This window comes from Lagenorhynchus albirostris, chromosome 3 (genome assembly GCF_949774975.1).
Source record: "Lagenorhynchus albirostris chromosome 3, mLagAlb1.1, whole genome shotgun sequence".
Lineage (NCBI taxonomy): Eukaryota > Metazoa > Chordata > Mammalia > Artiodactyla > Delphinidae > Lagenorhynchus > Lagenorhynchus albirostris.
The window spans coordinates 150223526-150250586 of record NC_083097.1 but is presented as its reverse complement, the minus strand read 5'-3'; the positions used below and the strand labels follow the sequence as shown (position 1 = coordinate 150250586).

The window sequence follows — 27061 nt, the reverse complement described above, 5'->3', positions numbered from 1 at the left end:
AGGTATTCCACTGCATGGAATGTATTGCTTTGATACTCCATTCATTCTCCTGTTGAGGAACATTTGGATTGTTTCCAGTTTTGGGCTATTACAAATAAAGCTGTTTTGAACATCTGTCTTTTATGGACATATGTTTTCATTTCTTCTAGGTAAATACCTAGGAGTGAAATGGCTGGGTCACATGGTAAGCATAAGTTTAACTTTTTAAGAAACTGCCAAACTCTTCTCCAAAGTGGTTGTATCATTTTACATTCCCACCAGCAGGGGATGAGAGTTTCAGGTCCTCCACAGCCTTGTCAACACTTGTTATGGTCAGTCTTTTTGACTTTAGCCATTCCAATAGGCATTTAACGGTAGCTAATGTGGTTTTAAACTTGAATTTCCCCAATGACTAAAGATACTGAGCATCTTTACATGTGATATTATTTTATATCTATATATACTTGGTGAAATGTCTGTTCAAACCTTTTGCCCTTTTTTTTTTTTAAAAAAAAAACTGGTGGGATAGGGAGGGTGGGAGGGAGGGAGACGCAACAGGGAAGAGATATGGGAAGCTATGTATATGTATAACTGATTCACTTTGTTATAAAGCAGAAACTAACACACCATTGTAAAGCAATTATAATCCAATAAAAAAATGCAAAAAAACCCCACAACTGCGTTGTTTTCTTTAAAAATTATTGAGGACTCTATATATTCTGGATACAAGTCCTTTATCAGACTCATACTTTGCAAAAATTTTCTCCCAGTCTGTTTCTTGTCTTTTCAATCTCTTTACAGTTCTCAAAAAACAGAACTTTAACCTTTTGTTGAAGCCCAATTTGTCAATTTTTTCTTTTATGGACTGTGCTTTTGGTGCTATGTCTAAGAAATCTTTGCCCAAGTCTAGATCTCAAAGATGTTCTGCTATATTTTCTTCCAGAAGTTTGACAATTGTAGATTTTTCCATTTAGATTCCATGAACTATTGGGAGTTGATTTTTATATATGGTACAGTCAGTTCCCTACACATGGCCCACATCCCAGGCAACCTGACCATCTACAAGTCTCCCAACAAGCCATGCTCTGTGTCTTCTCTGAGCTTCTGCAAAGCAGATATCCCTGGCCAGTTGTCTTCAAGCCTCTGCCCACCTATGGCAGTTGGGGGCGAAACCTCTTCTATGCTCCCTCTGTGCCTCACGCTGTACTCACGCTGTACCATGCATTGGAACCATTTGCCCTGTGCCTCTCCCCACCCCCATGCTATATGGTCCCTGAGAGCAGGACCCAAGCCCTATTTCTCTGATGCTAGGACCTAGCACATTGCTTGGCATGCAACAGGCAGTCAACAAAGGGCTGCTGAATAAAATACATGAATGAATGAATAAATGCTACATTCACACTCCATTAGCAGACGATCCTGAAAATCTACTGAGTAGACAGAGCCGTCCACTTTTATTAAAGAAAATATAAATGAACTAGAACTTAAGGAACGAGCAGCTCTTATCTGACCCAGATCATATCAACTTTATTCCCAATGAAAGTGCCAGCAAAGTAGAGAGACCACAGGAGCTATTCTTCAAGAACACTGTTGGGAAAAGCACCAGATTTTAAGCGGTGAACTTTTTGGTTTACTGCAAAGATTTCTTGAGTCACCTGCCCACAGCTTATGCTTTTTGCCAGCGCTCCATTTGGGAAAAGATAAAGCGTGGGGGGAAGGATGAGTCATGCCGAAGGCTCCCCAAGCTCACCGTTTAAAAAAGCCAAGAACATTCAATTCATTTCATGTTTGCAGAGGAGTCTGGTCATATTCAAGGTAAAAGCCCAGATAAGTACATCCTTGCAGAGAGGCACATCTGGCCGCTGGAGCTGCGAGAACAATCAGAGGGCTAACCGACCCAGGCAGATGCCACCCACATGGACATGAACGGCTGAGGAAATGACCTCTAAGCCTTTGTAAAAGGGCTCAGAAAAGCCTGCCCTTCCAAATAGCATGTGAAAGTGCTTTGCAGATGGAAACATATGGATAGGAAGATAAGCTGCTCTGCCTATGCTTTTGTAATGGCCATAGGTATCAGTGAAGTCCTACAGTCCTCGCTACATGGGCAAAATGCAATATTTTGGTGTAACAGCAACCCTGAACATGGGAGTGGGATGTTACATCTGAAGAGCTCAACGTTTAGCCATTGCTTTTTCAAAGCATCATCCTCCACAGAAGTCCGAACGAGTTCAGCTGCAGCCAGACCCTTTGTAGCTAGCGAGGCGCTCGGACTGACCCATGAGCTATTCTGACCTCCTCCCCCAACCCTGCGCCATGGCTTCTGATGCCAGCGGCCCCTTCCGGTTCCACATGAGGCCCTTCAGTAGTGGAGTGGGGCGGGCAGAGGGGAATCGAGGTGGCACACCTCTATATGATTATTGAAGGGTACGGTACCAAGCAAAGCTGAAAACCACAAACAAAAACAAGGGAGGAAAACACAATATTTATTCATGTATTGCTGTGAAAAGCCTAGGGCAGTGTGGCAACAGTGGCTAACCGCTGGTATCATTTGCTGGTCGCTTCATGGAAGAAAATGCCAGGCTGTATCTACAGCAATTTCTGTCTGTCCCAGCAAGAAAATGATACAATGTGCCCAGCTATGTCTCCTGCCCAGTGTTTGTCACCAAGATATGAGAGTAACCGTGGCAACTTTTCCAACAACGCTGAGACCCCAGGAGTTCAAAGGCAGTTGGGAGAGTAAAGGACCAAGTTCATTTCACATGTCTTCCCCAGTGACCTAACTCTTTAGCATGAATGTAGGTTCGAATGCAGACTTTCCTACCGAATTTCTGGAATTCCACGCCATGATCAGCTCACATGTAAGCAGCCACGTGTGCTCAGTATCCAGAGCCTGGAGTGAGACTCCGGGGAATAATGTCCCACCAGCAGTGGCAGCTGGCAAGATTAGGAGTCTCCACTCCAGAGCCGGGCTGCTGACATACCTCTGCTAACTGGGTGCTGGGTGACGTTTGAGAGGCAGAGAGAAGGGGATGGGAAAGCTTCAATGGTGGGGACACACTGTCACTGAAGGTGGCCTCCCAACTGCTCTCACAGTCACCTGCAAATTCACGACAATCATATATTATTGATGGAATGACCACACTTGCAAAAGTATTCCTCTCTTGCCAAAGTTCACTTTTATGCCAGACAAACTAACATGATGAGATGACAATTTCCAAGCCTTGTTATCTACCCAGAAATCTGGTCTTGCTTTAAAAACCTGATTTTGCTTAAATTCCATGGGAGGGGAAGTTGGGTTTATTAAACATGGTTTTTGATTCTCCATTGTTCCCAAAGTTGGCATGCCAATACCTGAAGAAATTAACAACCAGGCAAATCCAAAGGTTGCCTGGGTCAACATATGCCCTTGCAGAAAGACTATAATCCTAATGACTTATCAGATCAAGAGCCAGCAGAGAAGAACCCAGGGCATCAATTCCATGTCTGCAAAGTTACGGATCCACTGGATGGGTCACTTCCTATTAGCATCCTGGAGGATAATGTTGATGGCCCCCTTTCTAAGTTCATTTGATAGGTTTTCTCCCTCAAAGCCTAAATTACGTCCCATAAGGAAAGCAGGGATGGATAGAGGAAGGAGCATTAATTTTCTTTTTTTTAGATTATTTGAAAAATCACTGAAATGTCAAAGTTGGTGAGTTTTAGATGTTTACATAATTCAGTAGTTTTAAGATCTAGTCACTGTTCAAGCACATACACTAATTCCTTTGGCAGCTTTAAAGAGTTCATCTGTTTATATAATTTGGTAATTTCAAGATCTAGTCCCTGTTCTAGTACATAAACTAATCCCTGAGCAGCTTTAAAGAATTAATCTTTTCTAAATTTTGCAGCAGAAACAGACTTCAGCAAAGCCTTTTCACGAATCCTCAAAATAAGGGCTTATCGAAGTAGGTAAATTATGTCACATGAGGTCACATTTACATTTCGGTCATCACTAATAGCGTTACTGATTAAATCAGTGTAACTGTTTTATATTTTTGTTTAATCTTACACTTAAGGCTGTAGAAACCCTCACAGGAGATGGGACGGGGACTCAGAGCGCATTTGAGGATGCAGCCTCCTGGGGTGGCCCGGGGGTCTGTGGACACCCCTGGGAACGTTCCCAGGAGCAATGGGATAGTTCAATCACTACAGAGCCACTGTGACACCCTATCTTGCCATTCACATCGACATGTAAGAATGCCAGAGGAAGAAGCTCAGGGAATATAATCTGCTCACGTACCCAAAGCTCCCAGGGAAGACTGGGAGGGGGCTGCTGAAGAGAGGGTCCCCTTTCCCTCACATGGGGTTGGTGCATCGACATGCCGGTCAGATGAGGCACACAACACTACTATTTTTTCGAAGCATCCTTTCTTGGCTTATTTTTCTAAGAATGTGATTGTATTGAAAGTATTTAGTGTTGGCCTGGATGGAGCCCATAGGGTGAATAAAGGTCAATGAACATTTACCTGTTGGACACTTAGAATTCTCCTAATCACAGAAATCATTCAGGAAGTGTTTGGTCTGTGAACCATGTCCTTTTTTCAAAGTCCGATACTGTCCTCTCAGTGTGACGGTTCTGTCGCTAAGACCCAAACCAATTCACCCCAAGAGAGCTGCAGTGTTTACAACACACCTGCTCCTCCAGCAAGGAACTGGACCCATTCCTCCCCGCAGGTGTAATGGTGTCAGTTTCTAGATACAGCAGGAGCCAAATGAGTCACCCTATCCCACTCTTTCCTACTTGTTACAAGAACTGGAAAGCTAAGATGGAGCATAAATATGATTGCATTAAATCATGGAAGTTACAAAAACAATGCAGACAGTGCACAGAGATTTCGCAGTGACAGTTTCATCCTGTAATATTTTCAGACCCTGAGGGGAGGCGGCTGATAGATGAATAGATTATTAGATACGATCACCAAAGAAAAACACATCAGGGCACTAAATTCAGTGTTCTGTGAAGCTACTACTCCAGGTTATTTCTTCCTTTCTGATAGTATGTATCGGGACTTACAAACACATCATTCCAAATTCACACCATCTCCTCATTATTATCTAGCTAGGGATCCGACTGCTGACTACGATGAATGTGTACCCGGGTTATAACCTCTCAAGAGGAGTGGGCAGCATTCAATAAATGAAGATTTATGAGAGCTTTTTCAAATATCTGATATTAGAAATAAAATATTCCCTGAAGTGCCCAATTGCCACTGGCCTTCAAATTCTTTACTCACTATTCATGTGGGAAATACTGCAATTTGAAGTCTGAAAACAAACTGAAAGGATTGAGACAAGGATAAATAGAAGTGGGGCTTACCTTGAGAAAGGCTTTCTTTTCCAAAGTGTTCATGATAAATGGAGGGATGGCTGGAAGTAAAGATAGATCCACTTAAATCTTCATGTCTATTTTCAGCTCACTTTTTTTTTGTTCCCCCCAACAATTTCACAAAAGGCTTATATTACTTTTAGGCTATTTTCACACTGGCAGAGTAAAAGTAATTGCAACAATTCTTTAAAATACCTTAGTATTTTTTTAAAAAATCCATTGTTTCCATTCTCTAGATTTTTGAAAAATAACACAATGCTCTTTGCCAGCCAGAAAATTTTATGATATTGAAGAGAACTTTATATCTAACATTAAATACACAACAGTACAAACATCAGGAACTTCTCCCTCCTATACCAATGAAACAAATGCAGCCTTCCTGGGGTGTCCATCCCACGTAGAGTCCAGTATAAAGATTCCTGCTTTGAGTCACGCAGACCACTTGCTAGCTGGGTGAGCCTGGAAAACAATTCTCTGAGCCTCAGTTTTCTGTTTTCCTCATCTATATAATAGGCACAATTGTATCAAACTAGCCAGGATGATTAGATGCAATGATGCACGTAAAACACTGGATAGTGTTAGTTCATTTATTCATGATTTTTATCAGACTAAACTGTCACATCAATTTCAATATATGAATTACCTTTAGAGATTTCGCTGGGATAGAAAGATTGCGTTCCTTCTCCGGGGACTAAATAATGTTTAAAGTAACCAAGCCACTGGAAACAAATTTGTTGGGCCGGCTGAACTTCAAAGAGGAGCGTCCTTATTTCAAAATGGGAAAGAACAAAACCAAAAGCCCACCCAGGGTAGAAGCCGGAATGGCCACCTTGATTTCGGCAAACTGGAAATCTGGGCTCAGCAGGTGTTCTGGGGCTGCCTCCCCAGCCTCCTCGTAGGTTACTGACAACGTGCTGGTCCCGGACTCAGGGGACTCCTGGCCTACAGTTCACGACTGTGGTTTCCACCATTCACTCACCCCTACGGTGCACACCGCTGTCTCATGAGGGCACTGAGGTGCTTCTTTGTTAAATCACTTAATGGTGGTTAAATCAGATAACCAATTAGCTGGAGTGCAATTGGCTGGAATGCGCCTCCAAGTTTTCTTTCATGCCCTTTTCTTCACCTTTCCTTTGCCCACTCCTACTGTCTGCTGATGAGCTTTCCCAGTGACAAAAGGAATTTAAAGACAACAAAAAATATTAGTGAGAAAATCTGACAGCACTTGATTAAGTATGCTTCTTTTGAGAGTTTAGTTAATAGCCAAGTGCTGTTTGCATCTGATTTAGACAAGGAAAGTAAACATACTCATTTCTCTCTGTAAAATATAGATTTATATTTTTCTGCAAAGAGTTATGTACTCCCGGGCCCTCTGATTTCTGAGTAAGTCTGAGAACCTTCTCGAGAGCCCTGGTCTGAGGGTAGCTGAAGAAGCCTTAGGAGTGGATGAGAGATTCTCAGGGGAACTAAATCACCATGGAAATTTTCTGCTTTTGGTTATGTTGAGTCCAGGCCCTAGGGACAAAACTGAGTCACATATTAATAGCTCCTATAAATAACCCAACTTGGTTCATGCTCTAAGGTTTTCCCATTGATACGAATAAATCTTCAGTAGAAGTTATTCCTATTCAAGAACTTTTGGAAGTTTCTTTTCAAGATTTACAAAGATCAAATTCTTTCCCTTCAAATTGTCATCACCTTCACGGTCACTGCCCTGGTCCAACTACCATAATCTCTTGCCTGCAGCAGTCAACAGCTTCCTGAACAGTCTCCAACCACCATTCTTGGTCCCTCTTCAGCCTTCTCTCAACGCAGGACCCTGAGTCACTCAGTTAAAACCTAAGCCAGATTATTATTCCCACTCCTGTGCTCGAAACCCTCCACGGCCTCCTACCCCTCAGACTAAAAGCCAGGGCTCCAAACGCTTGCAGGGCCATCTGCGTTCTGCCCGCTGGGGCCTCGTCTACTCCTTTCTACTGTTCCCACACCCTTCTCTCCCCTCCCGCTGCACCTGCCTCCTCTGATGCTTCCATCACACTGGGCACAGCTCCCTGCTCTCCTGCTGTTCCGTCTGCCCAGAATATTCGACCCTGGAACCACTGGGCTCCCTCGATCCCATCTGTCCAGTCTACTTCTGTAACCAAGCAGGAACGCACGGGGTCTTCCTGGGACAGACCCCTTCCCCATATCCTCTGCTGCATCTCCTCTCTGAAGTACCCAGCTAACAGTACCTCATGGATATTTCCCGAGTTTTTCAGATGCTAAAAACCACCACCCAATGGAAGAAATTAACTGTTTGATGATCATGAGCACGTAGCCCCCAGACCTTCTGGTGCCTAAGGATTGATAATGTTAACTGTCCTGTTACCTCGCCATCAACCAATCAGAGAATTGTGCATGAGTTGATCACACACCCTGTGCCCCCCCTCCCTCACCTGGCCTTTCAACATGCTTTGCTGAGACCGTTTGGGGGTTTCTGGGGGCATGAGCCACCCGTTGTCCTTGCATGGCCCTGCTATAAACCTTTCTCTGCTCCAAACTCCCAACATTTGGGTATCATTTGGCCTCACTATATGTGGGGCACACGGACTTACGTTCGATAGCACTTCCACCCCAAGATCCCCAACCCTCTTCCCACCCCCCCCCCCCCCCGCTTAGCTCTATAACCATCTCACCTATTCATATTTTACTTATTTTTGTTAGTTTTCTGTCTCCCCCGCCAGAAAGTAAGTTCCACTAAGGGAAGGGATCCTTTGCGGTTATTGCTCACTGGTGCACCAACGCTTGTTTGATTGAAACGTACCGAACAAATGAATGGATGGCAAAGCTCTACTCACCCATGCCGGGGGCCGCCATGAGGATCCTGGAGACGACTACTTGCGTGATGGCTTGTTTAGCAGCGTTTGCAGACTCACCCAGGCGGTTCCCGTTTTCATCTGTGACAGGAATGCCAACTTTGAGTTCCCTAGAGAGCAAGACAACGGGCAAAGAAGTTCACAGGTGCCTTCGCGGAATGGCTGGAAACAGCACTGAAGCTATGAAAGCCCAAGTCCCTACTTAATCCAAAAATCCACTCCAGTGTCATTTTTGGCACTAATAAGTCTATTTTTAAAACCACAAACATGCTTAATCGTCGTGTGATAGACACACAAGTAAAATCATGCTAGTAAATTTTGTAAAAAAAAAAAAGGTGTAGCATTTTGAACAACAATAGGACTCAACAGGTGAATACGCTAACTTAGAGATAAGGCTGATTTCTAAGCTCATGTGCAAATTTGAGCAACTTTCCAAATGAGAGATAGATATAATTACTAAAAAATAAACTAACTATACTGACATAGGCGTCACAAGTACACGGAACTATTGCATATTTAACTATGGTCACTACTGCTACAATTATAGCTCCTACTGTTACCCTGTTTTTCGTTATCCATTCCAAAATGCTTTTTTCTCGTTTTTTCTTCTCCTTTAATTTTTGCCAGCACTAAAAAATACTTCCAGAGATATAGATTAATATTACTTGAAACCCCAAGAGAAAATTTGGGGGGAAGGGGGGAAGAACCTATTGTATAGAAGAAGCTTTCTAGGCATAGACGTAAGTTTGAGATCTATTTTTTAAACTTTTTATTATACAGAGGTAGAAAGACTATTCTAAACCCCATATGGCCATCAGCCTGCTTTAATAATCAGCAACTCAGAGCTGACCTTGTTTCATCAATGGACCCATCCTCACCCCCAAAACCAGATTATCTGGAAGCAGATCCCAGATCTCATAAAACTTCATCTGTAAATATTAAAATAAAACAAATTTATTTAAGTTTCAACAAAGCAGATTATTATAAGACCCTACTGTCAAGCACAAGTGTTCTCTAAGAGGGCATATTAACCTTACCTTTGCCTCATTAATGGAATATTAATGCAATTAGCAGCAGCTACCGCAGCGAAGGGAACAAAGCGTCCTATGAGCGGAGAGACATGCTGCAGAAAAGATAATTCCAAAAGCAAGATCTTATTTTTCCTGTAATGCTGAATGCAAGTACTTATTTCTTCTTGAAAACCTCTACAAATGCAGAGTCCTATTTGTATAGAAACTTGGGCCAAGAGTACGTTCAAAACTTGGTTTCCTAGAGGTACTTTCTATTTCCAGCCTGGGCACACTGGGACAAGGCAGACTTCCAAGATATTTTGATGGCTTTATGTGGCTGATGGAGCAGGAGCTTTGGAGTCCCACAGTCTTGGGTTCAGATGCTGACTCCTCTACCTCTTCAGGGCAGTGCCTGGAGGTACCCAGCCCGGCACCCAGCCTCTGGTGGGCTGTATGGATGGGTGAGCATTTAGCATTGAATACACAGTGCCAGGTACAGACCAGGGTCTTGGCAGACGTTATTAGTGACACTCCTTCCCAAACGTATTGAAAGATACACTTTAAGAAAGCAGTCGGAGATAATGACTATAATAAGAGAGTCATAGGACTTGAACTATTTTGAGAAATTAACAGAGAGACTTAGAGCCAGGCAGGTGAGAACAAGTTAAGAAGCTTTACTGCTATGGAAATAAAAATCTGAGTACCTTGGTTAATGCATTGAGTCCTAGAGCTGTCGCTACAGCACCTGTTGTTGCAGAAACATAAGCTGTTCCCAGTTCACTGAAAAGAAGGAAAATGGTACATAAACAACAAGTGTGCGTCAGAAAACTCAAGCCCAACATTTTTGGAAGAAATCAAGATTAAGAATAGAGATTCCATAAAACATGACACAAATGAACTTATCAAAGAAACAGAAACAGGCTCACAGACATAGAGAACAGACTTGTGGTTGCCAAGAGGGAGCGGGGTAGGGGAGGGATGCGTTGGGAGTTTGGGAATGGCAGATGCAAACTATTATATATAGAATGGATAAACAACAAGGTCCTACTGTCTAGCACAGGGAGCTATACTCAACATCCTGTGATAAGCCATAATGGAAAAGAATATGAAAAAGAATGTGTGTATGTGTTAACGAGTCACTTTGCTGTACAGCAGAAATTAACACAACATTGGAAATCAACTGTATTTCAATAAAATAAATTTTAAAAAGGAGATCCCACAGAACAACATTCGTCATCACTCTACAAGTAGAGATATTCAGAGAAAAAGCACGCAGACCCACACAAAAATGGCATTCTTCACATAGAACCTAACTACCACGCCAAACGAGCAGACATAGAGAATACGCATGCGTGGTGGTTGGGGGAAGGAAGCAGGGACTGTGCAGGAAGCTACAAATGTGGGAAAATGCATATTAGCTTAAATGTTTGTAGCATATTTGCTTAAATAAAAAAATACTTCTCAAAATATCACTATACATACTGAAAGTAAAAATGCAGTGCCGCCATTCTAAAAATGACATCTTATGGTATAAAAAGACTAAAAGTCTCATCCTCAAAATACAATTAAGCCCAAGCAGTTCTCTCTTGCTTTAAAATAAATTCTAATTCAAGGATTGGATGAAATGAAGGTGTGACCAGCACTGCTGGGTTGCAGATTTCAATATTCTTTGTTCCCTAGGATGATAATAGAAGACTACAGATGGTCAAAAGCAATTTGAGAGTTAAAACAAAAAAGAAAACGCTTTGAAGTGTTACTAAGTTAGGCTCAAAGTTTTGGTTCACTAATCACTTTAGTCTATCTGAACATCTTTTCACAGGAGGCAAAATTTTAAATCCATTCACTTTCTTTTGGGTTCCGGAGGCGTCCTATTTTAAAGACAAATCAGATACAAAATTCCCCTGGATTTCTGCAGAGATCACATTGTTGATTCTGCTACTTTTGATGTTGGTATCTGTCTACACCCACAGGGTGGATGGGGGTACAGTGTGTCATGTCACACAGGCCAGCCCTGAGCTGTCTGCTGTGTGTTCTGCGGGGGCGAGGCGGGGATGCGCCCTAGGGTGTGGGAGCCATGTCCTCCTACCAGAGCCCCTAACGGCATGGATGATGTCTGGAAAGGCAGGCTGCAAAAAACCGTTACCTACATAGAAAGGGAGGAAAAGAAACACTACTGAAAACTATGCTCCCTAGGATTCCAAACCGTATAAACAATTTGTACGAATATACTTTTTTAACCAGGAGAGCATCACCAGTGACTCAAATGAACCCCAGAGAAGTGCAGAGGACAGTTAAATCTTCCAGTCTTACTTTACAGTGAGGGGAGCATCTCCACTTCTGTTGGTGTAATTGACCACAGCATTGAAGGACTGGTTGATCCACTGCCAGAACAGCACTGCCGGTGTGGTCCTGAAACAGATCGATCCATCACGTACCCACCAGCGCTTGTGAACCAGCCGCCATGCAGAATGGACAACGTGAGCACCAGTAACCAGAGAGGAGATGGACTGGAGAAGGGAGAACGCTGGGTCCAGGACTGTGTGTTCTGGGTCAAAGGCCGAGGACCGGTGTGGCTAGGCAGATTTTTATCTTGTCTGATTCTCAGTTTCCTCATTCGTTAGATATGGATAGCAACAAACTCAGAGGGTTAGGGTGAGGATGGAGATAACTTATTTAAATTTTACCTTAAATTTGTAAGGGAGCCCAGCAAAGAGTGGGCACCCAATTAATGTGATTAATGTCAGGTCCCTTCTCTTAGGGAAAAAAGCCATTTGTAGGCTATTTCTGGTCCCTCCTCACTACATGTCTACACCTACACCTATACTTATACCTAGAGCATATGAATGGATTAAACAGAATCTGCTTAGAGGATCGTTTTATTTTCTTTCTCATTTTCTTTTGGGTCTAAGATTTAGGGAGAAATTCAACCTCCTTTTGGGCAACAAGGAGAGTTCTACTCAACAGAGGGAAAAGGTAAAACAACCCCCTAGAGTTGCAACATTTATACAAAATGAAATGCCACATGAAATGACATTTATTTCGATGAAACCACTCACATAAAAAAATGTACTTTAAGCTTCTGGAATATAAAGCAAACAAACTGTCGTTACGTTGCCAGAACTCACCTATAGAATGTCATCATACAACCTGTGATGGTCATGTTCATTGGAACCTGAGCTGACATCCTTCCTATCAAGATCATCTTTTCACCAGTGTCGGGATGAAAAGCTGAATCATAGATGTACTTGGCTCTCCATAACTCATTTTCTGTGAGACCCGGAGGAACAATTCCTTGCCTAGGAAAACAGCAACAAATAACATGGTGATTGTTCATTCCACATATCTCACCAGTGCTCTGGAGACATGTAGCTAGAATGTTCTGGAGTTTATGTTTACCTAGAACATCTGTGTCTGGATGGAGTGACAAATCTAACTATTACAGAGTCAGGGAAAATTCTAATAACACAAAAGACAATAAACACTTAAAATGAGCATGTCAAACCCATAAACCTCAAATTGCCTATAATTTGGAAAAACAAAAGCATCTTGTATAATAGGGAAGTATTCAACTTTGAAATATTCTTTGTTTTAAATGACATTTAAAAATGTACTTTGAACTCTGTAAATGCTAAGATATTTTTAACTCATTAGACAAAATCTGTAGCAATCAAGAATGTGAATTCATTTTTAAACCTATAGTTTGAAAACCTAGATAAGAAAGGCTCACTATTTTTCCTCTTTATCAAAGAAACACATATTCATTGCAAAAAATTTAGAAAATACAGGAATTCATTAACACAATTAAAGTCATTCAAGCCTCTCCCAACTTAGCACCACTAGCAATGCTTTGGTAAATGCCCTTTCAGGCTTTTATTGGATCTATTATACATGATATTTTTATTTAAAGGCATTGTATCAAATCACCTTTTTTATTCAATAATATTTTGTAAACATTTCTCTATATCTTTAGATATTCTTCTATATCATCTGTACTGGGTTGAATAGTGTCCCCTCCTAAAATTCTTGTCCACCTGGAACCTCAAAATGTGACCTTATTTATAAACAGGGTCTTTGCAGATGTAATTACATAGTTAAGATGAGGTCATGCTGGATTGGCGGGGGCGGGAGGGAGCAAATCAAATGATTGATGCCTTTATACGACCAAGTGCAGCCATGCAAAGAAGGACATGTGATGACAGAGGCAGAGATTTGAGTGACGTAGTTACAAGCCTAGGGCCACCAGAAGCTGGAAGAGGAAAGGAGGGATTCTGCCCTAGAGCCGTCAGAGGGAGCAGAGCCCTGCCAACACCTTGATTTCAGACTTCTAGAGTCTGGAACTGTGAGAGAATAAATTTCTCTGTTGTATTAAGCCACTCAGTTTGTGGTAATGTGCTATGGCCGCCTTAGAAATTATACCAATCCCCTACTGTTGGACATTTTAATTGCTTTTAACCTTTTCCATTGGTAAGGGATAAGGAAGTAAATATCCTTATAAATAAAACTTTTCCCCCATCCAAGATTATTTAGAAAGAAATGAGTACATTTGCTGAGACAAAAGCTATGTAAAATATTAAAACTGTAAATATATCTTTTATCCTTTTCCTCTACTTGAGTATGTCTTTTTTTTTTTTTTATCCTCAGCAGCAGTAGCATCATTATTATTTAGGTAACCTGTTATATTCTTTATACAATGTGGATAATTTTGTTTAGTTATGTTATCTGCCACCCTGAAAATTTTTATGATTATGCAGTCAGGTAGGAACAAATGGAGTTCCTGCCTAGAAAGGCGTGACCCACTTCAAGATTATAGGTATGTTCACCTATATAGTTCTTTGCATTTTCCTAATAGTTTTTTTTTTGGTCACAGTTTTAAGCTATTTGAAATTTATCTTAAGATATGAATATGTGAAATTGCTTAATTTTAGATTCCAGTTGGCTGGTCTGCCCTTCCAAGACCAAGATTTCAATGCTATATTTACCATCATGAACTTTTGTGAATGTTAGGCTGGACTTTCTACAGTGTGCCCATCATCTACACCTCGTGCTGCCAAACCCACCATTTTAACTGAGGGTCCCTTTGAATATCTGGTAGAGCAATGGTCCTTCACTCCACTACTCTTCGTCTGCTTTCTCAAAAGTGCCTTACTTACACCCAGTAATTTGTTCTTCCAGGTAACTCTTACAATTATTTTGTTAATGTTATAGGGGATCGCAATTGTATTTTGACCAAAACTATATTAAGCTGAAGAGAACTGCTATCTCTACAGCAATAAGACTTTCTATCCAGGCCTACCACATATTTCTCCAGTTACTCAAAGGCATCTTTTAATGTCGCCCAGTGGTCTGTACTTGCCTCCTACTTCTGGGTAAGTTAATTCCCAGGTATTTTATATATATATATATATATATATATATATATATATATATATATATATATATATATATAGTTCTTAGGAATGAAATTGAAAAACACTGTCTAATAGAAAACAAACCTACGGTTACCAAAGGGGAAAGCATCTTTTTGTGTTCTATGTCCCCATAACATTAAAAGAAATTAAATCTCTTTATTAAGGTATCATTTAAATATTATAAAAGTCATTCATTTAAGTATACAATTTGATGAGTTTTGAAAAATGTACACGGTGGTGTAACCACCTTCAGAATCATGGTATAGAATATTTTCATCTCCCCCAAAGTTCCCTCAGGCCCCTTAGGAGTCATTCCCTGCACTGCCCAGCAACCATAGATCTGCTTTCTACCACTACAGTATTGCCTCTGAGAATTTCACATGAATGGAATCATACGAGCAAGTAGTAGTATGTGTCTGGCTTCTTCAACTTTGCATAGTGCTTTCAGATGCATCTTTGTTGTATCAGTGACCGGTTAATTGCTGAGTGGTACTCCATTCAATGAATGGACCACAGGTATTTATCAATTCTCTTTTTAGCCATTCTAGTAGGTAGAAAATGGTATCTCATTGTGGTTTTTGTTTTGTTTTTCATTTTTAGACATTCCAATGTATACTCTTTTCTTCCAGTTTCGTTGAGATATAGTTGACATACAGCACTGTCTAAGTTGAACGCATCCAGCATAATGACTTGACTTACATACATCATGAAATGATCAGCACAATAGTTTAGTGAACATTCATCATCTCATACAGATACAAAATTAAAGACAGAGAAAAAAAATATTTGTCCTGCTGATGAGAACTCAGACTTTACTCTCGTAACAACTTTCATATATAACATACAGCAGTGTTAATTCTATTTACCATGTTGTACATCACATCCCAAGTACTTATTTATTTTATAACTGGAAGTTTATACCTTCTGACTGCCTTCAGCCAATTCCCCCTCTCCCAACCCCCGCCTCTGGTAAGCACAAATCTGATCTCTTTTTCTATGCGTTTGTCTGTCTGCTTGTTTGTTTTTGAAGTATAATTGACCTACAACACTATGTTAGTTCCTGGTACACAACATAGTGATTCGGTACTTCTGTACATTTCAAAGTGATCACCACAATAAGCCTAGTTACCATCTGTCATCTTACAAAGATATTAAAATTATAGTTATTGACATATCCCCACAATGTACTGTACCTCATGTATACCTGTGACTCATTTATTTTGTAATTGGGAGTTTGAACCTCTTAATCTCCCTCACCAATTTCTCTCCTCCCCCCAACCCCCTTTCCTATGGCAACCACCTGTTTGTTCTCCATATCTATGAGTTTGCTTTTGTTTTATGTTCATTTGTTTTATTTTTTAGATTCTACATGTAAGTAAAATCATACAGTATTTGTCTTTCGCTGTCTGACTTATTTTCATTTAGCATAATACATGCAAGTCCATCTGTGTTGTTGGAAATGACAAGATTTCATTCTTTTTTATGGCTGAGTAATAGATGTTTTACATATCTATATATACCACATCTTCTTATCCATTCACCTATTGATTGGCACTTACGTTGCTTCTATATCTTGGCTATTGTAAATAATGCTGTAATAAACACAGGGGTACATATATCTTTTTCTAATTAGTGTTTTTGTTTTCTTTGAATAAATACCCAGGAATGGAATTGCTGGATCGTACAGTAGTTCTATTTTTAATTTTTAAAGAAACCTCCATACTATTTTCCATAGGTGGCTGCACCAATTTACATTCCCACTAAAAGGGCAGAAGGGTTCCCTTTTCTTCACATCCTCGCCAAAAGTTGTTATTTGTTGTCTTTTTGATTCTGACAGGTGTGAGGTGATATTTCATTGTGGTTTTAATTTGCATTTCCCTAGCAACTAATGATGTTCAGCATCTTTCCATAGGCTTACTTGATATTTCTGTATTTTCTTTGGTTTAGTGTCATCAGCCTATTCAAATCTTGTGACCATTTAAACAAATTGGGTTGGAATGAAAAGAATTCTTTATCTCTTCTGGACATAAGTCCTTTATGAGCTATACGTTTTGCAAGTATTTTCTTCCAGTCTGTGAATTGCATTTTTGTTTTCTAAACAGTGTCTTACGAAGTGGAGAGACTTATCTTTTCCCTTATTGTTCATGCTTATGTCTTATCTAAGAAACCTTTGCCTATCCCAAAGTCATACAGATTTTATCTTGTTTTCTTCTAGAAGTTTTACAGTGTTAGCTTGTATATTTAGGTCTATCATCCATTTCAAGTTATGTTTATGATTTTGTTTAAAGATTAATACTCTTTTTTTATGTGGAAATCCATTTTTTCCAGAACCACTCATTGAACAGAATATTCTTTCTCTATTGAATTATCCAGACACCTTTATTTAAAAATCAATTGACTATATATGTTTGAGTCTATTTCAGGATCCTCTATACTGTTCCACTGATCTATATATCTATACTGTTTTGATTACTTGAGCTTTACAGTAAGTCTTGAAATCATGCATTTAATATTTTTGTTGCTACTGAAAATATGATTTTTAAAATTTCAACTTCCAGTTGTTAATTGTTACTATACAGAAACCCAACTGATTTTTGTATATTGATCTTATATCTTGTGACTGTGCTAAACACTCTATTTGCATTTTTGGTAGATTCTTTCTATATAGATGATCATGTTTTCTGTGAATGAAGAGAGTTTTAGTTCCTTTCCTATCTGTACATCTTTTATTTTTGTTGCTCTTTTTTTCTTATTGGACTAGCTATGCTAGTCCAATGCTGAATAAACGTAGTGAAAGCTGAACTCCCTGCCTTGTTCCTGATCTCAGGGGGAAAGTTTTCATTCTTTCATCATTAAGTTTGGTGTTAGTTATAGGTTTTTCTTAGATGTACTTTATTCCTTCTATTCCTAGTTTGCTGAGAGTTTTTATCATGAAGGGATGTTGGATTTTGTCTGCTTTTTCTGCACTTATTGAGAAGACTGTATGTTTTTCTGTCATAGTCTACTGATACAGTGATTTCCAAATGTTAAAATGAACTTGCAGTCTTGTGACGAACCATATTTGGGTTCTGCTTATTTTGGGTATTATCCCTTTTAAAGATGGCTAGATTTAAGTTGTAAATTTTGTTGAGGAGTTTTTGTGTCTATGTTTATGAGGGATATTGGTCTGTAATTTTTGTCTTGTAATCCCTTTGGTTTTGCTATCAGTGGTCTCATAAAATGGATGAAGAAGGGCTTCCCTGGTGGCCGAGAGTACGCCTGCCAATGCAGGGGACACAGGTTTGTGCCCTGGTCCGGGAAGATCCCACATGCCGCGGAGCAGCTGGGCCCGTGAGCCATGGCCGCTGAGCCTGCACGTCCGGAGCCTGTGCTCTGCAATGGGAGAGGCCACAACAGTGAGAGGCCCACGTACCGCAAAAAAAAAAAAAAAAGGATGAAGAAGTCTTTCCCCCTCTTCTATTTTCTGAGAAAGTTTGTGATGGAATTGATATAGTTTCTTTCTGTGAAGAAATAATTTCTTTCACCTGTGATGCTAATTGGCCTTGGAGATTTTTGTGGGAAAGTTTTATTTTTATTTATTTATTCTGCCATCTTGCTCTTTGTTTGCTGTTTGTCTCATCTCTTCCTTGTTCCTTTTTTTTCTCTTTCCTTGCCTTATTTTGGATTGAGTCAATTTTGGTAATTTATATATTCATAGAAGGCTAGACATTTCACTAATATTTCTAAAATTTTTAGCAAAGAGCTACATAGTAGGCTTCATTTTTTTAAAAAAATTAACTTATTTTTGGCTACGTTGGGTCTTCATTGCTGCGCACGGGCTTTCTCTAGTTGTGGTGAGCGGGGGCTACTCTTCGTTGCGGTACACGGGCTTCTCATTGTAGTGGCTTCTCTTGTTGCAGAGCACGGGCCCTAAGCGCATGGGTTTCAGTAGTTGTGGCTTGCGGGCTCTAGAGCGCAGGCTCAGTAGCTGTGGCACACAGGCTTAGCTGCTCTGCTGCATGTGGGATCTTCCCCGACCAGGGATCGAACCCATGTCCCCTGCACTGGCAGGAGGATTCTTAACCACTGCGCCACCAGGGAATCCCCTTCATTTTTATATTTCTATTTCTCACAGGCAACTTTCTTATCTTCTTGTTACATACTTTGAGTTTTATTATTTATTTTATATTGATTAGATGTGCCAGAGGCTTATCTTTCTCTGGGCTTATCAGAGAACCAGTTTTTCATGTAGTTTTCAATTCTGTTAATTTCTGACCTTAAAAAAATGACCTTCTCTCTGTTTTCTTTGAAAAACAGTCTATATAGTGGTTAACAGCATGAACTGTGGAGTCAGACTGTCTGAGTTTCTATGCTGGCTCTGCCACTTAACAGTGGCAGGACTTTGACTTTTGTGCCTTAGTTCTTTCATCTGAAAAATGGGCATAACGAGAGCACCTACCTTCAAGGGCTGCTGAGGTGTAAATGAATGCACATGAAGTGCTTCAGGCAGTATCATTACACAGCATGTGCTATTGCTATTTTCTTTTTATTATTTTGTGCTGTTCTTTAATTTCTTAAGCTGAAGTCTCAGTTCATTTGTTGTAAGCCTTTAACGTTTAATCAGAGAGACATGTAAAACTATAAACTTCCACTCAGAGTACAATTTTGACACAATCCCTTAAGTTTTCATATTAATTTTCTCATTATTTTTACTTTGTAATTTTACTTTTGGTTTTTCTTTTTGTACAGTTAAAGTACTGAACAATTCTGACGTGATTAATCAAGTTCTGTCTGTATTTCTAACAGTCTTTTCTTTGTATATTTTGATGTAACATTAACTAGTTCATGAATACCAAACATGGTCATTTTATAAATATCAAATTTTTCTGATCTATTCGCCCTGAACTGAATTTTGTCCGATTTTCATACAGCTTCCTTTTTATTTGCAGTTACCTTCGTCCTGCTTTGTAATGTTAGCCATTTTTATTACCTCCCTTTGGATTCATACTAAAATAGTACGTTGGTATCCCATGAGGACTACAGATTATTGGTATTCATATTCCTTGAAGGTACACTGTACATGATACTTCCTTGACTCCAACTAACCCTTTGAGCTATTCTCCTCTGAGAGTTCACAGCTAATTTGTCTCTTAGTGGGTAGGGGGAGAACTCTGGGGTATCTCTTATCCATTAATTCACAAATTGGTTTTACTGATGAATATATAGATAAAGATATAGATATAGATATATAGATATATAATGAATATAAAAGCAGCATTACACCTAATCCCCAGTGGAGCAATTTATGACACAGACTTTAAGGGTTTTATATTCCTTAAAAGGTGAAGAGAAAAGAAGGTGAGGTGCTCAACGATTCTTGGAGGAAGTCATTGTATTTTTCCATGCACAGTGACCTCATACAGAGATTAGTCATGTAGCTAGCAACTCTCATGCATTCTGATTGGGATGTCATGTCACTGTTGAGCTTTTTAAGTGTTTTTACACAATTTTAAAGTCTCTGATTTTAATAGAGGGTTTTAATCCCTTTTACACATACTGTTATTACTAAGCTGTCTGGCCTCCTCCATCTTGTTTTACGTTATTTTAAAAGCTTCTATGACAGTTTTTTGGTTTTACCTTTAGTTATACTTATTACGCTGTCTTTGTTTTTATGCCTTTGGGGTTTTAGAAGATATATACTAAGATTTAACTTGACTAGTGGTTACCATTAAGATTCTCAAAACCGGGCTTCCCTGGTGGTGCAGCGGTTGAGAGTCCGCCTGCCGATGCAGGGGACACAGGTTCGTGCCCCGGTCTGGGAAGATCCCACATGCCGCGGAATGGCTGGGCCCGTGAGCCGTGGCTGCTGAGTCTGCGTGTCTGGAGCCTGTGCTCTGCCAACAGGAGAGGCCACAACAGTGAGAGGCCCGCGTACCGCAAAACAAAAAAAGATTCTCAAAACCATTCTAAGATACATTTCTCTAACATGGTAAAGGGCCAAACCATACATACTTTTGAGTCTACCTCCTATTTAAGATAAATATTTGGTATACTTTTAATTCCCCCTCTTCCTTTTTTTTAATTAAAAAAAAGTTTTTTTTGATACTACAATCTAGGGCTTTAGATTCAGATAGCTATTACTATTTTTTACAAAACACTTAAAACTTCTTTTTGCCTATACATTGCTTTATAACTAGAAATGTAACAACTATTTCTATTTTAACAGTTTTGACATTCATCACGAGTCTATTTATATTACAGCTTTTTTTTTTACTGTAATACAGTATATAACATAAAGTTTACCATCTCAACCATTTTTAACTGTACAGTTTTGTGGTACTAAGCATATTCATGTTATTGTCCAACTACTGCCACCATCCATCTATCTCCAGAATGTTTTCATCGTCTCCAACTGAGACTGTATTCATTAAACAATAACTCCTGATTCCCCGGCCCCCTAGGCCCTGGCAACCACCATTCTATTTTCCGTCTCTATGAATTTGGCTACTCCTGGCACATTATATAAGTAGTATTGTACAATAATTTGTCCTCTTCTGACTGGCTTATTTCACTTAGCATAATGTCTTCAAGGTTAATCCATGTTGTAGCACGTGTTAGGATTCCCTTCCTTTTTAAGGCTGAATAGTATTCTATTGTGTGAATATACGACGTTTTATTTTTCCATTCATCCATCCATGGACACTTGGGTTGCTTCCACCTTTGTCTATTATGAGTAATGCCACTATGAACACGGGTGTGCAAATATCTGTTCAAGACCCTGCTTCCCATTCTTTTGGGTATATACTCAGAAGTAGAATGGCTGGATCATATGGTAATTCTATTTTGAATTGTTTGAGGAATCACAATATACTATGGATTTCCTAGTTTTGAACTCAATTTTGCTTCATCTCCTGACCTCTCAAGAAGGATTTATGAGGAGTTTACTTTCGATGTTGTTATGTATTTTTCTGTTGCCTCTGTAAACAGAGACACTCTGGTATAAAATTCCTGGGTTACATGCTTTCTCCTGGAAACTCGGCACACGTTCCTTTACTGTCCTCTGGCACTCAGTACGTAGATAAGAAGATTGAGACTTCTCTGTCATTTGTTCTTTTTTAATAACTTTTTTTCACTGTTTGAATGCTTACGAAATTTTTAAAAGTTGGTTTGTAGAAAAAAGAAAAAAAAAATCTCCATACGTGGGTCTCTTTGCCTGAAACAGGGTGAGCCTAATTTGTGGATGTCTGTCCTCACTACAGGACAATTCTTTTATCTACTTACTATGACATCTTTCGCATTTTTCTAGTTTCTCCTTGAGAAGCATCAATAAATTATATCTTCACTCTCCATCCTCTAGTCCCCTGAAATATAATCCTTTTCACACTCTCACCTTTTCATCTATATCAGGAGTTGACAAACTACAGCCCACGCCTATTTCTGAATAGCTGGTGCGCTAAGAATGGTTTTTCCATTTTTAATGGGTGGTGAACAAGCAAAACAACAGAGAATGAGACTGTAGGGCCTGCACAGCTGAAAATATTTATCATCTGGCCCTTTGCAGAAAAAGTGTGCCGACCTCAGATCTTCACCCTTGGAGAGTGACTCAGGTTTATCCCCAGCATCTCTGTTTCCACTTTTTTCTCGGTACCATTGATGTCATTACTTCTCCACCGCTGCCTCCAGTGAAGATTTTAATTTTGCTCTTACAAGCGTAGGGGCTTTGCAATCTCTTTTATGGCTTCTTTTCAACTCCTCTAGCTGTCTTTACATCTCCACCTCTCCCCTTTTTATGGCTTTTATTCCAGAATCAGGGAATATTGACTTGCCGGAATTCTGTTTTTTTTTTTTTTTTTTTGTGGTATGCGGGCCTCTCACTGCTGTGGCCTCTCCCGTTGCGGAGCACAGGCTCCGGACGCGCAGGCTCAGCGGCCATGGCTCACGGGCCCAGCCGCTCCGCGGCATGTGGGATCTTCCCGGACTGGGGCACGAACCCGTGTCCCCTGCATCGGCAGGCGGACTCTCAACCACTGTGCCACCAGGGAAGCCCCGACTTGCCAGAATTCTGAAATGCGCTTCTGCCGTCTTCCTCTGCCTCGTTCCTCAGGACTTGCTCGTAGGGCTCCAGGATGTTCTGCTTCCCAGGGAGCCCTCTTTCTGCACGGCTGCGCATGCTAAGACCTGGCCAGACTCACTGTTTGGTAACAAAGTTTATAGACCGCCCTTGGTGGCCTCGCTGACTACCCACGTGACAGTCAAATACGTACCTTGCATGGATTATTCTTGGCATGTTTAGGCTCACAGCTCCCACTAATCCAATTCTCAGCTCATGGCTGACTTTCCCTGAGAGCAGGAGTCAGCAAACTACTGTCTGTGGCCTGTATGGCTGGCTAGCTAAGAGTGATTTTTACATCTTTTAAAGGATTGTAAAACAACCAACCAAACAAAAAGCCCTGGAAAACAAACAAACAAGCAAGCAAACCCCCAAGACACTAAGAAGACTAGGCAGAACATTTAGAATAAGACAGAAATCCTCTGTAGTCCACGAAGGCTGAAATATTTCTTATATGGTCTTCTATCAAGAAAGCTGCATGTCCATCAACAGATGGATGGCTAAAGAAGATGTGGCACACACACACACACACACACACACACACACACACAGAGGAATACTACTCAGCCATAAAAAAGAATGAAATTCTGCCATTTGCAGCAACATGGTTGGACTTGGAGGGCATTATACTAAGTGAAATAGGTCAGACAGAGAAAGACAAATGCTGTATGATATCACTTATATGTGGAACATATACATATATATATAACAAACTAGTAAATGTAACAAAAAAGATGCAGGCTTGGGCTTCCCTGGTGGCACAGTGGTTGAGAGTCCGCCTGCCGATGCAGGGGACACGGGTTCATGCCCCGGTCCGGAAAGATACCACATGCCTAAGAGCCATGGCCACTGAGCCTGCGCGTCCGGAGCCTGTGCTCCGTAACGGGAGAGGCCACAACAGTGAGAGGCCCGCGTACCGCAAAAAAAAAAAAAGAAAAGATGCAGGCTCACAGATATAGAGAACAAACTAGCGGTTATAGTGTGGCGGGGCAACATAGGGGTGGGGGAGTGGGAGGTACAAACTATTGGATGTAAGATAGGCTCAAGGATGTATTGTACAACACGGGGAATATAGCCAATATTTTGTAGTAACTGTAAATGGAGTGTAGCCTTTAAAAATTGTATTAAAATATTAAATAAATTAAAAAAAAAAGAAAGTTGTGACCATTGCCTTAGAGCATGTCTCTTCTCTCACCTCATGCCTGGCTTTTTGAACTGACAGAGTCCATCCCAAACCTACAAACTGTGTCACCAGCATCCTTCCCATCTGAGCTACTGTATGTGGGGTTTATTCCCTGGGGCTTAATCTGAGAAGAAGCGAACAACCTACCCTAATTCTTGACGACTTGCTTTTTGTCAGATGCAGTCTCTATCTGGAGACAGAAAGTTGTGGATGCAGGTGTGGTTGTATTGTCGAGCAGAAGGCAGGGCTCTAGAAAGGGGACCTCACGGATTCGCACCTATGAGTTGGAGGGACGGCTGGCTTATTTTCAGGTTACTACGAACCCTGGATATCTGTGTTAAGTGTCAACAATGGGGAATGAAACATGTCTTCCTATTTCTTACATTTTTTTTTTTATAAAAAGGAATCAATTGCAAAAAAAAATGTTGAAAAATCACTAAGGGAAGGTTTAAAGACAATAGGCTAACGTGATGATCTATTAATATATTAAGCCCCAAAGCATACTTGTTAATGTTACCTGTAATCATGCACTACTTTCCTTGCATCCTCTAGTTGTTCGTTGGTTAACAGAATATTCCTGGGATCAGTTACAGTGAAGAAATGACTGGCTCGTCCAATGAAAGTGCTTTGATCCCATCGAGGTTCCTTGATGTTAATGTTTGGTGGAAGTTCTCCAGACATTGTCCTGGACTGTAGAGGGTCAAAAGGACAGGCCTAGTTAAGACTTACAAAGTCACTACACATTGAGAAACTTTGTAGTCACACTAATCTTCAAATAAAGAGTTATTTACATTACATTCCTATTTATGAAAATAATTTTGCTATAAATGGCAGAAAGGCTATTTAAATCCAAAGCTAAATTTGTCTGTAAATCTCAATTTATCTTAACCAAATTTCAATGATTTCCCACATAGTTCTTTTTATAAGGACATAGTATTTCATCATCCCTTACTTTGGAAATCTATTCTTCAGAAAAAAATGAAAATATAAAGAGTTAAAAATAACATTAACAATAACAGTGTCTGAAGTCTGAAACACTTTTTCTGGATGAAAGAACCAACGTCAAACTACTGCGGCATTCTGGTTTACTAAATTTGTTTTTCCTACAAGTAGAAGTGACTAATTATGCAAAAAGGCTTACATGCTAAAAATTCTAGAATTAAAACAAGATTCAGATTCATTCAGCCTTATTCAGCGTATAAACCACCAATCAAAAATGAAAAATTATTCTCCTCAATCTAACAGAGTCATAGTGGGAAAAACACATTTTGACAACCCCATAAATAGTAATAACATAGAGCATATTATTTTCCTCATAAAATACTTATTTTCTGGCTAAGAACCATTACTTCTTTCTAAAGTAACTAGTTTCTTTCGCTGAGTAATATACGCTTATTTTTAGAGCTGCTTTGTATTGCTGTAATACGTGCTAATTGTAGTATTTTGAATAATATAAGCTTATTGTAGAAAATAAAGAATAAAGAAACAAAATCTGCTATAATTTAGCCATGCTGAAATAACCATTGTTGATGTTTTGATATATTTCCTTGCAGACATTTTCTATACATATTATCCTCTAACTAAAAAAATAAAGTTGACATCATACTCTATATTTTAATATCTTGATTGTTTCCTGCTGTACTTATTTCACGAGCACTCCCTATGGCACTAAATATTCATTTCAGGTATTTAGCAACACCTTCAACCTTTATGTTATTTTCAGTTTGTCACCATGAAAAATAATGCTGTATCCTTGTCTATTAATTTTTTTCCTCATAACTGGTGACTTCCTTCAACTAGATCTCTCTATGTGATATTAGCAGGTCAAAGGATCTTATCACTATAAAGGCTTCAAACCATTGCTTTCTCATACCTCTTTCCTCTTTCTATATTTCTAATATTGGTTCTTATAGTGGCTTTCTTTTCCAGGTATTTTTCATGAAGTTATTTTTCAGTGCTTCACTAGATCATAGGTCCGTTAAGATGTCAGGTGCAGACGCCTGTCATTTGAACTTTATCAGAATCTCAAATTAACACATTTCATGGCCCACTGGATCAAAATCAAGCATGTTAGGCCCAGAGATGTGAGGAATCTAGTATATGTAAAACAGCTGGTCAGTTGAGAGTAAGAAAGTAAAAATCAGCCCCAATGTGAGGAATCTAGTATATGTAAAACAGTTGAGAGTAAGAAAGTAAAAATCAGCCCCATTATTCATAAAGCAGGCTGGGATGACAAACACAGATAAAGTCAGCTGCAAAGCTAATAGGAAACCATATTTCTCCCGAGGTCACACTGAAGCTAAAAGGTGTCCTAACAACCCCCTTCTTTGGGTGACCACTGCTTTCTTATCTCATTGAGAAACCCTGTTCTCCACAGTCACAGACTGTCAGAAACTTTGCTGTTTGAAATCACACTAGGAAGAATGAATCATCCCACTTTAACACAGAAAAGGAGCCTGGATTTCCAGCCCAGATGCAGAGTTTCAGATTAGGGAGTTTCTGGACACAACATTCCACGTCTTTTTTCTTTTTTTAAAAAATTAATTTATTATTATTATTATTTTGGCTGTGTTGGGTTTTCGTTGCTGCACGCGGGCTTTCTCTAGTTGTGGCGAGCAGGGGCTTCTCTTCCTTGTGGTGCGTGGGCTTCTCATTGCGGTGGCTTCTCTTTGTTGCGGAGCATGGGTTCTACGTGCATGGGCTTCAGTAGTTGTGGAAGGCAGGCTCAGCAGTTGTGCCTTGCGGGCTCTACAGCACAGGCTCAGTAGTTGCGGCGCACAGGCTTAGTTGCTCCACAGCATGTGGGATCTTCCCGGACCAGGGCTTGATTGAACTTGTGTCCCCTGCATTGGCAGGAGGATTCTTAACCAGTGCGCCACCAGGGAAGTCCCTTCCATGTCTTTCTTAACTCTGTAGTTTCCAAGGAAACTTTGTAGTTTCCAGGTCATGGGCTACTTCACAGTTCAGATCTTTACACCCAGCCCTGCTTTGAGCCAATCAAAATATTGCTTCATTAAACTTCCCTAAGTTCCACCATTCTCCAAGATGCTCTGAAAGACCCATCTTTTCCTTTGTTGGTGAGACACTCCCAGTTCCTCCAGTGTGTGGTCTTCCTCATTGAAATACACATGACTTTGTTTAACTAAGGTTTGTCCCTGCTGGTTTTCAGTCA

General features: G+C 40.1%; 1 protein-coding gene across 11 annotated transcripts in view; it reads right to left on the bottom strand.

Annotated features, from left to right (window-relative positions):
- The window catches only part of SFXN1 (sideroflexin 1), a 52857-nt gene that overhangs the window by 13079 nt on the left and 12717 nt on the right, over positions 1-27061 (bottom strand). For 5 of the 11 annotated variants that reach the window (XR_009539686.1, XR_009539684.1, XR_009539685.1 and 2 more), the window contains 7 exons: positions 24407-24579; positions 12335-12505; positions 11520-11618; positions 9914-9989; positions 9237-9322; positions 8182-8309; positions 5336-5385 (listed from right to left, as the gene is read on the bottom strand). Coding sequence is in view for 6 of the 11 variants with exons in the window: in XM_060144219.1 (XP_060000202.1) it covers positions 5336-5385; positions 8182-8309; positions 9237-9322; positions 9914-9989; positions 11520-11618; positions 12335-12505; positions 24407-24570 (774 nt within the window). In the remaining 5 variants the exon portion in view is untranslated. The other 6 variants (XM_060144223.1, XR_009539688.1, XR_009539687.1 and 3 more) reach the window with 6 other exon arrangements.